At 40.4% G+C, this 16795-nt stretch overlaps 2 protein-coding genes across 2 annotated transcripts in view; one reads left to right on the forward strand and one right to left on the reverse strand.

Annotated features, from left to right (window-relative positions):
• Positions 1-74: 74 nt before the first annotated feature.
• On the forward strand, positions 75-12408 carry kctd3 (potassium channel tetramerization domain containing 3). Its single transcript, XM_034075726.2, has 19 exons — positions 75-463; positions 787-840; positions 1739-1784; positions 2099-2172; positions 2283-2341; positions 3019-3099; positions 3293-3445; positions 4282-4372; positions 4808-4998; positions 5113-5228; positions 5471-5558; positions 6011-6127; positions 6298-6468; positions 6566-6721; positions 7051-7147; positions 7292-7485; positions 7689-7827; positions 8032-8154; positions 8735-12408. Exons 1-19 carry the CDS (start codon positions 393-395, stop codon positions 9315-9317), a joined length of 2604 nt encoding a protein of 867 aa, XP_033931617.1. The 5' UTR covers positions 75-392; the 3' UTR covers positions 9318-12408.
• Positions 12409-15423: 3015 nt separating this feature from the next.
• ush2a (Usher syndrome 2A (autosomal recessive, mild)) overlaps positions 15424-16795 on the reverse strand; it is a 257394-nt gene continuing 256022 nt past the window's right edge. The window contains exons 92-93 of the mRNA XM_034103486.1: positions 16170-16349; positions 15424-15633 (exon numbers count right to left, since the gene is read on the reverse strand). Of these exons, the coding sequence (XP_033959377.1) occupies positions 15544-15633; positions 16170-16349 (270 nt within the window). The 3' untranslated portion in view covers positions 15424-15543. The remainder of the gene's footprint in view (positions 15634-16169; positions 16350-16795) is intronic.

The raw sequence follows: 16795 nt of genomic DNA on the forward strand, positions 1-16795 counted from the left end.
CAGAGGTGAACGCTCTCGTCTAACTTGTATACGGTTTGTACAGCTGTTTCACGTTGCTAATATTCTGCGCAAGATGTTATCCACGATTTACATGCAAGGCAGTGATGCAAACTAGCTCGCTGGAAAATAAAGGAATTGTTGTGTGGCTGCCTTTTGGATAAAAAGGCCCCCTGTTTCCCCTCGCCCACTATGCGGAGGCTTCAAGATACCGAGGCTGTCCGTATAGATCGTTTATATTTAATGGAAGGTGGGACGAAGGAGAGGTTGTGAGGCTGGGGACAGACAGGACATCGGCTGGGCTGAGGAGTGTTAGCAAGCTAGCTGTCGTGTGACAGTAACAATTATAACGAAACAGTGACTTTCCCGTACAACAACCCAGTGGCTCGGTCATCATGGCTACGAATGGCATCAACTTAACGCCTGGGATGGGAGAGATCATTCAGCTAAATGTCGGTGGGACAAGGTAATCATCAACAGGACAGATGATGGTCGTCATTGGGACATTGAGCTCTGTCTACCTACGTGTATGATGATATTTACAATATTTATGGTCAAGCAGTCATGGTTGTAGCTGTAGTAGATACAGCACTCAAGGTTATGTCCTTATTATATATGCACTATTCACTCTCATTTAATCTGACCGTAGGCTACTGTACATCTACAAGGCAATTCCTTTTCTGGCATGCCATTACCATCTAACATTGTCATGCCAAAGAGTGAACTGACCCTACATTTTCCTTCTCGCAATGTTTGTAATGATTGTGCTATTGTGTCTTTATATCTTAGGTTCAGCACCTCCAGACAGACTCTGATGTGGATCCCAGACTCTTTCTTCTCAAGGTGGATTTATTGGACTCTCTTCAAAATTGACTCTTTGTGAAGTGTTACAAATAAAAAAAAGAAGCAATTGAAACACTGGCTACATGAGTGCAGTTTAAGAGTATTAATTATTAGAAGTATCTGGCTGTGTTTAATAAAGAAGGAAAAAACTAAATACAGAGAGACTTCTGCAGTAAGTACATTTTTAACACATACTGTATTTTTAAGCAGGCGTAAATCTGACACATTTTAATTGAGAAAATGTACCATGTCTAGACAACCCCTTGAAAGCAGGCTAATTAAACTGCAAGATTGCTATGGCATGTATGAGTTTCACCAAAAATAGATCGAAGCTCAGTGAGCGTGCTCATGCAAACCGATAAAACAAACCTTGTATTACATAATTAATGTTAAGTACTGATGTTCCATTATCTCTTCCCTGTCTTGCTTCATACTTCCAACATTCTGGTGATTGTAAATGTCAGGGGATTACAAATGTGGTCCGCTTTATATATAGTGAGTTATTTAGGTGTGAGGGGAAACCACTGTTAAAGGGAAATAGCCGATAGGGGCTGGGAAAATACCACAATTGGAACAAACTCAAACACAGGAGTGAGCTCACAGTTTGACAACAGCTGACCAAGTCGTGCTATATGTCTGTCAGTCTATCTGCCAGAGCACCTGTCTGCCTGCCTGTCAGTCTCTGTGCCCCCAGCTGTCTGCAGTGTACAGTCAATATGAAGACATTCTTCATACACACTTTCAGACACGCTGATGCAGCACTAATCTGTAGTATAGAGTCAACATGTAAAAGTCAGTGTGCAAATAAGTGAAACAGGACAAGTCATAGGGTTAACTGGAGTACTGTGTGTGTGTGTGTGTGTGTGTGTGTGTGTGTGTGTGTGTGTGAGATCTCCAGTTTGCTGAGTGGAAGGATATCCACTCTTCGGGATGAAACTGGAGCTGTAAGTATAGCCTTTGTTGCTCCTTATTGAAAAAAAAACTAGGGCAGTCTCTGCGGGCAACATATAATCATTCTCTAAAAGCTTCCAGCTGATAGGACATTATCTGCTGAAAAATATGATGCATGACCCTTATATTATACGTGTATGCTTAATAAGATAAGCTAATAAATTGTACAGTTTGAGACCATATAAAATTAAAATAAATGGTGTCATCACATTTAATCCCCTTTCCTATTGTGAAATTATGTTTTTTTTATTACAAATTCACTTTTTAAATTATTTCAACGTCAGTAAGGATGTTTCTCCACCCACAGATATTTATAGACCGAGACCCCACAGCTTTTGCACCAATTCTGAATTTCCTAAGAACCAAAGAATTGGACCTGCGGTAAGAAGACTGAATATTCAGATATTTCACTAAATGTTTACTTCAATAAAACATTATGTTTAAGTAGTAACCAGTCTCACTTAATACTTCTGCTGTGTTTTTCTCTGTAGGGGTGTCAACATCAGCGTCCTGCGACATGAAGCAGAGTTTTACGGGATAACGCCTTTAGGTGTGTTGATTTACAGAGCTTTTGTTTGTTGAGGAAATGGAGGTAGCAGCCTTATCCTTAGCACAAACAATGCTACTGTGTTGTATCAAGTTTGTTCTGTGGCCAACCTTTTGGTCGCTACATGTCAACATCACCAGGTAGTGTGTACCGGCTGGGCTTTTTGTGGTGCAATTTGAACATCTGTAGTAAAAGTAAACAAAAATAATGTAATGATGTATTACAAGGGAAACTTTTCTGTGTAACATAAAATGTTGTTTTGGCTTCAAAGGCCACCTGCGGTTAAACTTCCTGTTTCAGTCTTTGTAACTTCCCTGCATTGTCTGAGCCTCAATGGGAAAGTTACCTTTTGTGTAAACTGATCACCTGCTTAACATCATCAAATAAACAGCATTACATACATTTAAATCATAGACAATGCCCTCAACTCAAAAACAGTATTTTATAGGTCATGAACTTTATGATTAACATGAATAACAATAACTTGGAGTATGATGTTTAAAATCCATGAATTTCGCATTATTTAATACAATCATGCATTGCATTATTTCAAGCATTTCAAGTGTTTTAATTTGTATGTTTTGCAGAAATTACACAAGTATTAATAAGTAATAAGCTTCTCTGGTCATCAGGGGCTCATGGAATGTTATGTGTGTGTATTTGTGTGTGTGTGCGTGTAGTACGGCGCCTGCTGCTGTGTGAGGAACTGGACCGCTCTTCTTGTGGTAGCGTTCTCTTCCATGGCTACCTGCCGCCTCCAGGTAAAGACATGAAACTGAGTGGAACAGAAAGAGATCTGAAAAAAGAGTAAACCAATACACTCAACAGAAGTTTCAATGTATGTTCCAAAAACAACAGGATTTGACACAATTGTTTTTAGTTCACAGAACATTATAAAAATACAAATCTGCTCAACTTTCTATCTATAAATGTCAGTGTATATTTTCTTGACAGCCATCCCTGCCCGTAAGTCAGGCCCTGCCTCAGTCGCCCATGGCCCCTCTGATGGGCCGGGTCCCAGTGGAGCAGAGGGCTTCACCCGCGTGGGTCCCCCTCCTCACCCATCTCTCTCTGGCTCACCTGGAACAGACGACAACCACAAACTGGGTGAGCAAGTGTGTCCAGAATGATAAGATAAACTATAAAGGGCCCTCACAGAACACAGACTTATCCCAAGGCTATTGCCAAAAGTCCACTAACACATGTATGTTTCCTGTGATTCAGATCCACTCCTAAATACAATGGGTTCCCGGCCCATGCTCCACCCTTGCACCAAGTTTCTTTGAAATGAGCAGTTTCACCTTAACCCTGCTGAGAAAAAGAGAAACCAAACTGTTAACATAACGTTCTTGACAGAGATACAACATGGTTAGGTTGTAGATTATATGAATGCTTACAGCTGTGGTTTGAAAGTAACAGAGCCTAAGCTTCATCTTAGAAAAAAGAAAACAGGCAGAAAATACATCTTGGTTTCATATTGGTTATGTCCGAGTGTATGTTCCTACATGTTTATCTGTGTGTCACATGTGTCCGTGTGTGACAGTACGAGAGAATAGTACATGTACCGTTTATGCATGTCCACATGTGCGTGTGTTTCTGTGAGTGTGCATTATTGCTGGAGCTAATGTGACCGGACACATCTTCTCACTGCTGTATGAGAGGCCTAGTTTCCCTTCGGCCTGCTCTCTGTTGAGGATGACATCAGAAAAAAAAGTTAGCTACAATAAACAAGAGTGTGTGCTCTGGACTGATGCAGAACGATATCAGATGGGTGTTTTATATCATACAATATTTTGAAGTAAAAATCACCGAACCCTACATATTCAAGAACTACTTTTTATATTGTACTTTACATAAAGACAACTAATGAATACTATAGGGGGGACGAAAGGACATTTACTACAAACGTTGTGTGCTTATGTGTATGTTGTGTGCATGTGCAGGTCCTGTGGTTGACCCCAGGAAGGTGCTCATCATAGCGGGGCACCACAACTGGATTGTAGCGGCTTATGCTCACTATGTCATCTGCTACAGGTAATTTTAAAAGTAAAACAATTCTCATCCTTTCTACAGTTCATCAGGGAGAGACATTCAATTATTTACGATAGGAAGCTGGAGTCATTATCTGTTGTGTCTCACATTTCTCACTAAACCTTCTATACTCGTGTCAGTACACACGCTCTTTGACTATGTACATGTGAAGTTAAATGAGTGATGTATTTTTCTTTATCAAAACAAGTAGACCACAAAATGTAATTTAGTTGGAATCGTTTGTGTTTCACTCTGGATCTGCTCGTTTAGTTACGTTGCTAATGAAAGCTGACTTTTCATATCCTACTCGTCACGCTCTTTCAAAACATACCTATTTCTTCAAAACTGTCCTTAAAATATATATCATAAAACACTTAATTATGGCTCTTTGTGAGAATAGAAGCAGAGGTAAATGTGTGTATGTGTGTCTCACTACAGGATAAAGGAATCTTCCGGATGGCAGCAGGTGTTTTCTTCCCCCTACCTTGACTGGACCATTGAACGCATCGCACTAAACGCCAAGGTGGTGGGAGGCCCGCATGGAGACAAGGACAAGATGGTGGCCGCCGCCTCTGAAAGCAACATCATCCTGTGGAACATCCAAGATGGAGGCAATGGAAATGAGATAGGTAAACGGAGAGTTACTGTATGTTTGTTTCTTAATACCACCTTGCTGATTTGTGACCTATGTTCCACCAAGCTTGCAAATTCACATTAATTCCAACCTCTCCCCGACCCCAAAGGCGTGTTCAGTCTCGTTGTACCTGTGGACGATCTCTTCTTTATTGGGAACCAGCTGGTGGCTACAAGCCATACGGGGAAGGTCGGGGTGTGGAATGCCGTCACACAGCACTGGCAGGTATGAGTGAATAAATGATGCACTATAATGTATTTTGTGTATGTAGAGAGTTGTTTGATGATTGATAAGGGTTCTCCTCTGTGTTTGTGTTTTACTGAGTGAAGTGAATGCACTCTTCTGTGTGTGTGTGTGTGTGTGTGTTGCGCGCGCGCGCGCGTGCATTTGACCCTTCATTGAATGTACAGTGTGTGTGCGTGCTCTCAATTGAGGGACGTTGACCTTTTCCTCTGTATGTGTTCAAGGTTCAAGATGTGGTTCCTATTACCAGTTGTGACACAGCAGGGTCCTTTCTACTGCTGGGCTGCAACAATGGCTCCATCTACTACATAGGTACATGGATGTTTATACACACAGACATACAAACACGTGTGCACACAGGGTTTACTATTTATTTTTCTGCCGTTCAGTTAATTGGATGTTTGGAAGTGACTTAAGCTACTTTCAGACTGCAGATAAAACTGGCCCTTCTTGTTGCACATACAGTATGTCAATCAGTTTTAAATTCTGATTGTGGCCATTTTCATGTGTGGTCCTTAGACAGGTACAGGTCGGATTATTTGCAATGCAACCTCAGTCTTAACAGTCACATTTCTATGTTTTATGTCACTCCGGATAAAAATTATTCACAATTCTGAGCAGGGCGATAGTCTTTTGGACTGTAACTTATAAAAGAAAAACATTTTTAATCAAAAAGTATTTTTTATAACATTGTTCTGAGTCCACTGGACCTTGATTTCATAAAATGTTGTTAACACATTCACATTTCTTCGATATCTTTTCAGACATGCAAAAGTTCCCACTGAGGATGAAGGATAATGACCTTCTAGTAACAGAGCTCTATCACGACCCTTCAAACGATGCCATCACTGCGCTGTCTGTCTACCTCACACCTAAAACCAGTTAGTACACCAGAACTCGGCTATCAATAAAGAAGAAAATAAACGCTTTTATGAATGTGTTTTCATTTAGATTCAGCTCGGTAACATTAATCCCAGTGACTGACCTGCCATTAAAACGTCCTCTGTGTGTGTGTGTGTGTGTGTATGTGTTACATATTCTCTTGTCTCAGGTGTGAGTGGGAACTGGATAGAGATAGCGTACGGGACGAGCAGCGGGGCTGTGAGAGTGATTGTGCAACACCCGGAGACAGTGGGGTCGGGCCCCCAGCTCTTCCAGACGTTCACCGTGCACAGGAGCCCCGTGACGAAGATCATGCTGTCTGAGAAACATCTGGTGTCAGGTGAGGAAGGGGCTTCATCCTCTCACTGTGTTCTCTCTTACCTACCTGGGTGTATACCTGTAATTGAAATACCCTGCTGATTTTCTGTGTGTGTCAGTGTGTGCGGACAACAACCACGTTCGGACGTGGACGGTGACGCGCTTCAGAGGGATGATCTCCACCCAGCCCGGCTCCACCCCTCTGGCTTCCTTCAAAATCCTGTCTCTGGAGGAGACGGAGAGCCACGGGAGCTACGGCTCCGGGAATGATATCGGTGAGACAGTTAAGAGAAGACGATTAATGATTAATATGGGGGAGGGATAGGTGCATTCAAGAGTAAGAAGCAGATTGTCTGATACTCATCTTCGAAAAGAGGGGCAAGTTTGGGATTGACAGGTACTCGATACTTCTGACATAATTAAAATATTTACTTGATCAAAGAGCCCATGCATTGGACATATTGTCTTATAAAAAAGACAAATCGAGTGCCGTTTTCTAATCCAAAAGATTTCCTCACAGTATTTTGTAGTGGACTTGCTCCATCCAGATGTGAGATGGCAGGCTGATGTGCAGGTAGAGACTGATTGTGTTCCCTGCTCTCAGGTCCATTTGGGGAGAGAGACGATCAGCAGGTTTTCATCCAGAAGGTGATCCCCATCACCAACAAACTGTTTGTGAGGCTCTCATCGACTGGAAAGAGGTATACTATTCTCCATCTGTTTCTCGTTCACCCTTGCTTCTCTGTCTTTTACCTAATTTAGTTGATTTGTCCATTCTTTGTTGTTTTCTTATCTGTAAGCTGTTCTCCTCTTGACCTGTGTTTTAAAATGTGTGTGTTTGTCAGGATCTGTGAAGTGCAGTCGGTGGATTTGACCACCATCTCTTGCTTCATGGTGCGGGAGTGCGAGGGTTCGAGCCGCATGGGGTCACGACCTCGGCACTATCTGTTCACTGGTCATGGCAACGGCGGCATCCAAATGTGGGACCTGACCACTGCGATGGACAACGCTAACAAAGGAGAGGAGAAGAACAAAGAGGGTGAGGAGGGAGGGACAGATAAGGGGAGAAAGAGGGGAGGCTGAACTTAGGAAGGTGACGAATAACAGTAAAGTTGGAAAGAATGTCCATAGATGTTTTTACTCACCTACAAAACCAAATCTTATTTTCTGGTTACACAGTAGGCTATTTCTTGGATTACATTCTATTTTTCTCTGTGTACTGAAGCTGCTTTTGTTTGACAGATGTAGGCGGGCCTTCAGAGGAGGAGCTGCTGCAGCTGTTGGATCAGTGCGACCTGAGCACCTCCCGCTGCGCTACACCAAATATTAGCCCCGCCCCCTCTGTGCTGCACCACACACGCCTCAGAGAGTCCTGCTCAAGGTTAGACAGGAATATCACACACACCATATCAAAGACAAACAGCCATACAGATACATCCAGTTATACACAGAAATAGAAAACGGTCTGTCTCAATACCGCAATCACTATGAATAATGTCTTTTGTACATTGGTTGTCAACTAATATGTACTGTGTGAAGTGTCGCTTGCAGCTCTTACCTGTCTCACTCTTTTATCTTCTGTCAGTCTGCAGTTACAGGCCCAGGAGCCCATCCCTGAGAGCCAGGCGACCTACGGAGCGGTGCGGCCCTACAGAGAGAGCCCCCTGCTGGCCCGAGCCCGACGCACTGAGTCCTTCCACAGCTACAGGTGAAACGATCTTTGTCACTCTGCAGATATATTAAAGGGTCACCTCCCCCTCACAAAGCATTTCTCACTGACCCCTAATGGTATGAAGCCACACAGATCATTTGGGTTTTATTTTCAAATGTTTTTTATTATGTTTATTCCTCTATCAAGGAAAACAAATCCTAATAAAACTGTTAAAAGCTTATTTTATGTGTAATGGGCACCACAAACTAAAAATCTATTCACCTCTACTGTTTAAGGGTTGTGGCTAAAATCTCAAAACCACAAGTGATAAGTGAGAATTCAGTCTTTTTCAGTTATTTGGAGAACTTTACCGTAATACAGTTGCATTTTTTTTTTATCTTCCAGTGTTTTTTTTACACCTGATGATTTGTGTATCGTGTTTTTAGCCAATAGCTAATAAGGAAATGAGAGGGGAAAATATGCCTTGCTGCGCCTTTTCAATACCAGGAGTGAGAACCACACAGCCACAATCTGATGATGCTCTTTTCATATAAGCTTGGAAAATACCAAGTTGTTGGAATATTGTTTATTTTATCTATCCGCCTGTAACTGACTCCATCCACCCATATTTCTACAGAGACTTCCAGAACTTTTCCCTGAGTCGAGGGATGCTGGACAGCACCGGGCCACCTCCCCTGCCGGGCCCCGCCCAGACCCTCGATGTCCGCCGCTCGCTCTGTGACTTCGGGCCCGACGACAGCGAGAGGAGGGCCTCGGCTCTGGAGTTCTGGGCCTGCCGGTCGTCCAGCTCCAGCTCCAACACGATAACCGGAGCCACGGCAACGGCTGCTGTTTCTGCTGTGAAGACGGAGAGCGGCCCAGAGTCTCCACGGCAACCTCCTGACAGCCCCATTCCAGGAGGTGACGTGAGGCGGAAGGTGTTTCCACAGCCAGAGGAGGGGGAAGGGGCGGGATCAGGGGGAGAGGGGGGGAAGGCGGAGGGAGTTGTGAGGAAGAGAGGAGTCCTGGAAGGAGGCTTTCTGGGGAGGAAGAGGGCTCCCCCAGTTCCCCACCTCTCCTCCGTCACCTCTGGATCTGAAGGGGGGGGCAGCGACTCATCCTCCAACGCCTCCCCCTCCCCGACCAAACTGTCTTCCTCCACCTCACCGCGTCACAGGAAGCTCGCGCCCGAACTGTCCAATCAGGACAGCAGCCTGTGACAGTGAAATCCTCTGTAGAGGCGTCCTGTAGGTACGCCTCTACAGAGGACTCTGGGTATCACAGCAGAGGAGGAATATGTCACGTCATGATGAACGTGGATGAAGGACATTCTTCTTTTGGGTTTCCACACAAGATACTACCACGCTTTAATTTGACTTTGTCCCAGGACGAGTTTACTATACTCTGTTTTCTTTCCGGACCGTACTTATTTAAACTTAATTTAGGTCGCTGGAGCTCAAACATCTGTGTCACACTTTGGACCCAAATATCGGTAATCTGTCTTTCCTCCATAATGGAGCATTTTCTCACACAAACAGCATGCCATCTCAACCAGCGCAGGAGTGCATTTCATGTTGCGTCACACTTGTAAAATCTGCTGGGTACAACTGGAGCTCCTACTGTCTGATGGGCTAAGAGGTTTGCATTTTTAGGCACAACATTGGCCATCTTAGTTAGTCTTGAAGAACTTCTAAAATGTGTTTCTCGCTCTCTGTCGATGTTGTTGACTACATCTAAACAAACAACAGTCACAACAGAGGTCTGCATGGCCTGGTGTTGTGAAGGCTGTGCTGCCGGTTTGAAGCACAAAGGCCACTGATGTTCAGCTTGTATCATTAAGGAACAAATGGAAACAAAACAAGCACAGCACTAATAACAGAATGAGGGTTTCAAAAAATATCTAAGGCGCTTTTCATAACACTTTCAAACAGATAACAGAATCAACAAAGGCACAGTTTCTACTTTGATCAAATATATAAACTGTTTATATCGTCTAATAGGCTGGTAGGAATGACTGCTCAGAAACTGACCTAAATCATTCAAGCTTACATCTTACTTTCAAACAGAAAACTAACAACTAATCATTATTTTTTCGATTTCAATTGACTATTGTATAGAAATGGGTGCAAACCTCTCCTTTTGAGAAGCTGAAACCAGCAGAAGTTTGCGATGTATGGAGATTAAACATAATCGTTCCCGATTTTTCATTTATCAGAAGGTCCCTTTCAAAAACTCCTGATGTTATCAAGTATCGCTGACAAGACGTGAACTTTGTTACATTTATCCTTAAAAATACCCTAAACATGTGACCCTTTCCGTAACCTTGGCAGCTACTTAAACCCTAATGTGAATCTACTTTTCTGCAGCCAGAGGCACAACGTTTCTGTTGTTAAGCAATAACACAAAGAGCCAACAGTCAGGATAGGTTTTGCAGCTCCAGCATGCTGGCAATCTTCCTGGCTACTATTTAACAGTGAAGAGCTAAAGTTCACTTGATTTGCTACACAAAGATGTGAACATGTGTCTCATTCTCACTACAGCTGGCTTCCTGAAATGTACCTTTACAAGTTCCAGATAAATGTTCCTATTATAACATTATACGCATGGTAGCAGAACTGGTAAAGGTGAAATGTTTTTTTAAATGATGGCTCTTTTTCACAAGTAAGTCCCAGTAAGCCAGCATGCACACATCTGTGAGATATAACATATCCACCGCCTCATCTAACGCAGCAATTTGACGATTATTTACAAAGTATTTGAAAACAAATTTGTTTCATTTTGAGAAAAGCTATCAAATATAAACAACTAAATCTGTAGTTGTTGATTTATGCTTTGTGGTATACAGTACATTACCAGTACAGTCCATGGCCTTTCCTCTAAATAGATCAACACAATTTGGTACTTATTTTAGTTCACACATCTAGAACAAGTTAAATTCAGTTTTTCACAGTGGTGCCTGCGCAATATCACACTGATTATTTGTATTTGTATTTAATAGTCTTTTAAGTATCACAATATACCTACTCAACTCAATACAAGGACCTGGTACACGACATCACTTTGCTCCAGTTGAAACAGATTTGAATGTGTCTTGTTTTGCTTTGGATGACTGTTGCAGTGCCTTATTTAACTTGATGCGGTTATCAGTGTGTGTTTTCAGAGTAAAGGATTTAGACCAAAGGCTTGTGACGGCTGAGGAGCCATAAAGCACCTGTTCACTCAGCGTGAACTGTCTCATGATAGATTTAAAACTGGCTAAAACCGAATATGTGGTTTCTTGAATGGATATACAGTACATATTAAATTATCAACATCTTTGGGTGTAAATTGTACATAATCTTGACATATGAAAACTGGAAAGTCCATTTGGTTATGATGTATTTGTGAAGGCTTAAAGGAGAGCCAAAAGGATGGCTTTGGATAAAAAATGGCAGCAACCTTAATAATTAGAGTAGCCATTTTGTGAGCTCAACTGCTTCTTCACTGCTTTAACACAGCTGTTTGTTTTAGATGAGTTAAAGAAACCAGGACAGCTCTTGATCTATGGTACATTTAGCTAATGCTGTCGGGGAAATGTAAAAATGTGTGACTTAAAAAGGGTAAATACAACAAGAAAGAGTTTCCTGAAATGTTGATTATAATTTGCCAAATGAAGCAGCTATAAAACATATTTTAAGTCGATATTTACCGTGTTGCTTATCTTCATCATCAGGTCCCTGTCTGTACAAAGATGTACATTTTCATGCACTAATAACTGTATAAAAAGTAGACATATTCAAAACAAAATCCTAATGTGGATGCATTGATGTGTGTGATGGTGTGTCAATACTTACACTGTTGTTCATGACATATTGTTAATAATCATAATGCCTATATTGATATTACCATGCTATTGGACCTAACTGCATTTGCACTTGCACTATTAAGATTAAAATAAATTGCTAGTGTTTATTTTATATAAAATATATAGTTTAAATTGTATTTTAGCACATAACTGTTAGTCTGTCAGTTCCTCTCTGGCTATGTTTACATTATATTACAGCCAGATCCTAGCGAGCTAAAAGGAAAACATGTTTGTTTAAACTACCGTGTACATTGTGTATGTTAGAAATGCTGCATTGTGTTATATTATTATTTACTGTGCACATCCATGATCAAATGATGTTAACATTCAACACGTCAGAGCTTCAATGTTCATGCAATTTAAAGTAAAACTGTGCTCACTAAAACTTCTCAAAACTGGACGTGTTTTATTTTCCCTCTAATAATGGAGGTAAGCTGAGGTTACTGAAATATAGTTTTGTTGTCATTTTCCATTTGCAAAGTTTTTCTTAAAACATCACCAGACTACAGTTCAGTATTTCGACTGTTTAAAAGGATATCTTTCAAATCTGCATTAGTGCAAGGCTGAAAAGTATAGCATCAGTTTGTCGACTGGGAATTGTTGTCCTCCTTTTTTACATAAAATAAATACATTAGGTATTAATGTTGAGCATCAGGGCTCCATTATCTTTATCGTAGCTTTCCAGGAAAACTAATTAGGAGTAACAGAAAACATCAAAATACTTGTTAGGGATCTACGATATGTCAATAACATCTCAAGTGTTTTGGATGACACCATTTTTAAATGTGGTCGCTTTGAGAAGATGAAATCAAAGGGACATAATCATTTAATGTTCAGTTAAAATGTTTTTTCTGCAGTTTCACCTTTAAAACAAGACTACTAATAATGACAACAGGCTGAAACAAATGCTTGCAGTCAGTTTCTTCCTGCTTGTTTGTACCAATAACCTGCCAAAGAGCACGATTGTATTATTTTAACAGTCACAGAGGTGTGTGTGTGTGTGTGTGTGTGTGTGTGTGTGTCTCCCCAGCGCTTTCATTTCACTAACCTTCCCGTTCAGACAGTCTCCTCTCTGAGACGCCGTCTGTCGTCATCGTGATTTATGAGTTTAATAAAACGCTGTGTGTGTGTGTTGCTCAGGGCCAAACTGTCCCTTACAATCACTCCAGCAGCTCTCTTTTCACAGCCTCTCCCTCTCTGCGTGGCTGACAATAGCTGTGAATGCGGCTGTGAATGTTTCAGAAGTGCCCTTGTCAGACTCTTGTCCTTGAGCGAGGGCACGGTTGTTACTGCCAGTTTGTTAATTTCAAACTTGCCTTGATGTCCCCTGAAGGGACGCGGGAGCAAAACTAAATTACTGCTGCGTAGTTTTGACGGAGACACCGGCCCTCTGTGTGTTTGTGCTGGTGTGTGTGTGTGTGGTAACTAAGTCTCTGTGTTTCACTAACTCAGCAGAAAATAACAGCATTTCATCTGCAGCTAGATCACCACCATGACCAGACTGAGGGACTGTAGTTGAGCTAGATATCTCAGGGCTAGATATCTCAGGTATGTTACTCCTGGTTACACACACAGCCAAATGCAAATCAATAAACCATATGTGCAAACAAATAATATATATTTTAACCATCATAGAACTAATAATTGATCACTATGAGAGGGCGATAAAACAAATCAAATTTCACAATCTTTTTGATGAAATACCTCCATTCTGTGAAGTTATTGTAGGGTTTAATAATGGTTCTTTAACACACATATCTACATAATGGGGTTTTTATTAGTGATGCATCATGAATAATGTTGATATCATGACCAAGTGGGTATTGGCAACAACACAATTACATTACTTTACTGTAAGGCAGCCTTTAAAACCAGGAACACACAACAGTTATGCTATATTACAAAGTGACTGTATCCAAAATCTAAGACAATATTGATATATTATTAATATATTGCTAACTCTCAAGTTAAGAGCTTTAATATGGATGGTTTTTGAGCTGCTGCTTTTTAAACACTCACTACTTTTAATTATTTTTTCATAGGAACACATCCTCATTTTTGTACTATCAAAAACAGAACAAGTTATTATGCCATAATAAGAAAGATGAAATTATACTTTTCTTGAAAATGTACATACAAGTTTTACAGATACAGTACATAGATATGAATAGATGTACAAGGAGCACAACATATAGGAATCTAATGGAGAAACAGTCATGCTGAAAACGGTTTGCTTTGAGGAACAGTGTTAACTTTACAACTTATTTTAAATAATTTTCAAGTGAAGAAAATGTAAGAAAACAAGTCAAACTTATTTTTTTCTTGACCATTATTTATAATTTCTCAAAAAACACAAACATTGATCAATGAATAATCTATAAATAAGCCTTTTTTTGTACAACAACCATAAATAATACTGCCAGTGTAAAAAAGGAAAATGTTATAACAATACAGAAGGCTTCAATTTAAGACATCAACGTTACACAGAAATTCAACATTCTGATAAATACTGTTTCTATCATGTTTAGCTTCTGAACATTAAAAGGCTTAATCTGTGGAGTCCACAAATACCCAGGGTTCATTCCTGCTGTCACACCAACACAGGAAGTAGCTGAGATCTGTTTATCTTTCTGAAGATGATTGCATTCTTGATAATACTAATTAAGCCACAGATGAACAACACTGACTCTGACTAACACTGACAGATGAAATATGAAACCAAACACATTCAGCTTCACTACATTTAAACACAATGTAAACTCTCTATATAGTTTCTTGTCAATTTAAATCAACTAGATGGGGCGCTCAAGTCACATCACATAATAACAACAGTCTGACGGCACATCTGTGATTCCCAGCACATTCATAATAATAAAAACAGTTGGCATTTTTTTGTCCATAAAACTAACACCAAGGCCATGTGTCTTTTTACAACTAAAAGATTGCAGAAGCAGATGAAGCAGAAGAGGTGACGGAAACCTTTGATATGATTTGAGACTGGTTTAGATTTAAATAGTGAGAACAACTAATCTGCTTTAAAATATACTAACAGTTGGCAAGCAGACACAGTAACACAATCATTTACAACTCTCAATCTGGTTCCTCTGAGCAGGATGTAACATATATGATATAATTACAATCCAGATATGGCTACTCATAAGCTATGCATCTGTATGACTCATAACCTACACAATCTCAGCTGACGGGGTTCATGTCTGATCTGTTTCATGGATGTTGGATCCCTTCCTTCACTCAAGTTCAGACTATTAGTCCCAACAGAGAGTCATACACCGGTTTTGTAAAACACCTGTGTAAAATAGTTTAAGATGAAGTAAAGCAAACATTACCATCCCTTCCCCTCAGGAGTCTAAATCTGACTTTGTTTTATCATTGAAATATTAGTAACACTGTAGAAGCACAATATTGAGATACTTCAAGTGAAAAGTAATTATTGTTTATCAATGGTGAATAATTCCCTTATATTTAATATATGTCAAGCATTGTCTAAAGCCCGGTATTCAGCTGATGCCGCATAGGATTTATGTTTTGGTTTAAAACTTGGTTTAAATGGTGACTGTGATACCTGATGAGATGTAGGGTTTCTAAAGATGAGTGTCAGTGAACATGGTGTGCTCCTTTTTCCCAGATCTCAAGGCTTTGATGGCGTCCACAAACTCATCCTCCTCCACATACTGAAAGAAAACATTGGATCACAGTTAGGACTTGAATAATGTCATGGATATCATCAGTTACAGAACGTACCGTAAGTGACAGAGAGCAGAGAGCAAGTGACACCAGTTGTACCCTGTACTTTTTGAAAATTCATTTATTTGAGTGTATATTGTGCACAATATAGTCATCTTCTAATGCTTACTTCTGCAATTATGCAAAATCAGTTTGGTATTAAGAATATATTAGACTAAATGAATTCTGAAATGAGCTTTGCTGATTTTCTATTTAAATAAAATCAACACACTCGCTCTCACCTGTGTAGCTGTATTTGTGTTATCTTAATAATTGATTGTACATATGTTATCAAGTTATTCTGTATCTTTGACAGAAGATACATTTCCACTGGTTTTGCATGAATATACAAGGGTCAGGTAATGATTACAATTCTTCTTGACCTTAGATTAAATGCATCAACATGTAGTCCTACTTTGTAATTACTGTACTTTAATGGTAATGTTAACAAACACATTTTACATGCAAATACTTCTGTGCTCACCAGTCCAGAGTCATGTCCCAGTGGGTTGTCCCAGCTTCCTTCCTCCATCATCAGTGACTTCCTGTCGATCAGCTGACTGACGCTGCGGTGCAAGGAATGCTGGGAGTAGGCCAGGTCTGTCTGGCTCGGGACCCTCAGGACAGACATGGGGCTGCCCACTATCTTTGTGTCTGTCAGACCCTAAAGAATATTTATTTTAAATCAGATGGTGATCTTAAAGACCATATTACAAATGATATACATTATATTTTACTGCAAGTCATTTTTTTATGCATAAAGAAGTTTTACATTTGATGAAGAAAAAACCAGATATACATTCACTGTCATGGATTACAGTTTTCCACCACCTGACTCTCCACATATAATGTTCACGTTACTAAATAAGGGGAAACCAATGGTAGTTAAGTATAGGTATCCACAGTAGGACACACCAAAAGACTGCACAACATACAGTATCTTACCTTTATGATATTGCATGTAATTACACACACACAAACACACACACACACATGCACAAACAAAACAGACATGCGCAGAAGGGCATCCACACAAATTCACAATCCCGTACCTCAGTGTAAACAGTGAAGCTTTTAAGTACAACGTTGCTGATCTCAACACAGCCTGCT

The sequence above is a fragment of the Pseudochaenichthys georgianus genome, chromosome 3 (genome assembly GCF_902827115.2).
Source record: "Pseudochaenichthys georgianus chromosome 3, fPseGeo1.2, whole genome shotgun sequence".
NCBI lineage: Eukaryota > Metazoa > Chordata > Actinopteri > Perciformes > Channichthyidae > Pseudochaenichthys > Pseudochaenichthys georgianus.

Coding starts and splice junctions, on each gene's coding strand:
- kctd3 (XM_034075726.2), top strand. CDS start 393: ATGGCTACGAATGGCATCAACTTAACGCCTGGGATGGGAGAGATCATT. Junction 5,559..6,010: donor TGGCTCCATCTACTACATAG/GTACATGGATGT, acceptor ATATCTTTTCAG/ACATGCAAAAGTTCCCACTG. Junction 7,828..8,031: donor CTCAGAGAGTCCTGCTCAAG/GTTAGACAGGAA, acceptor ATCTTCTGTCAG/TCTGCAGTTACAGGCCCAGG.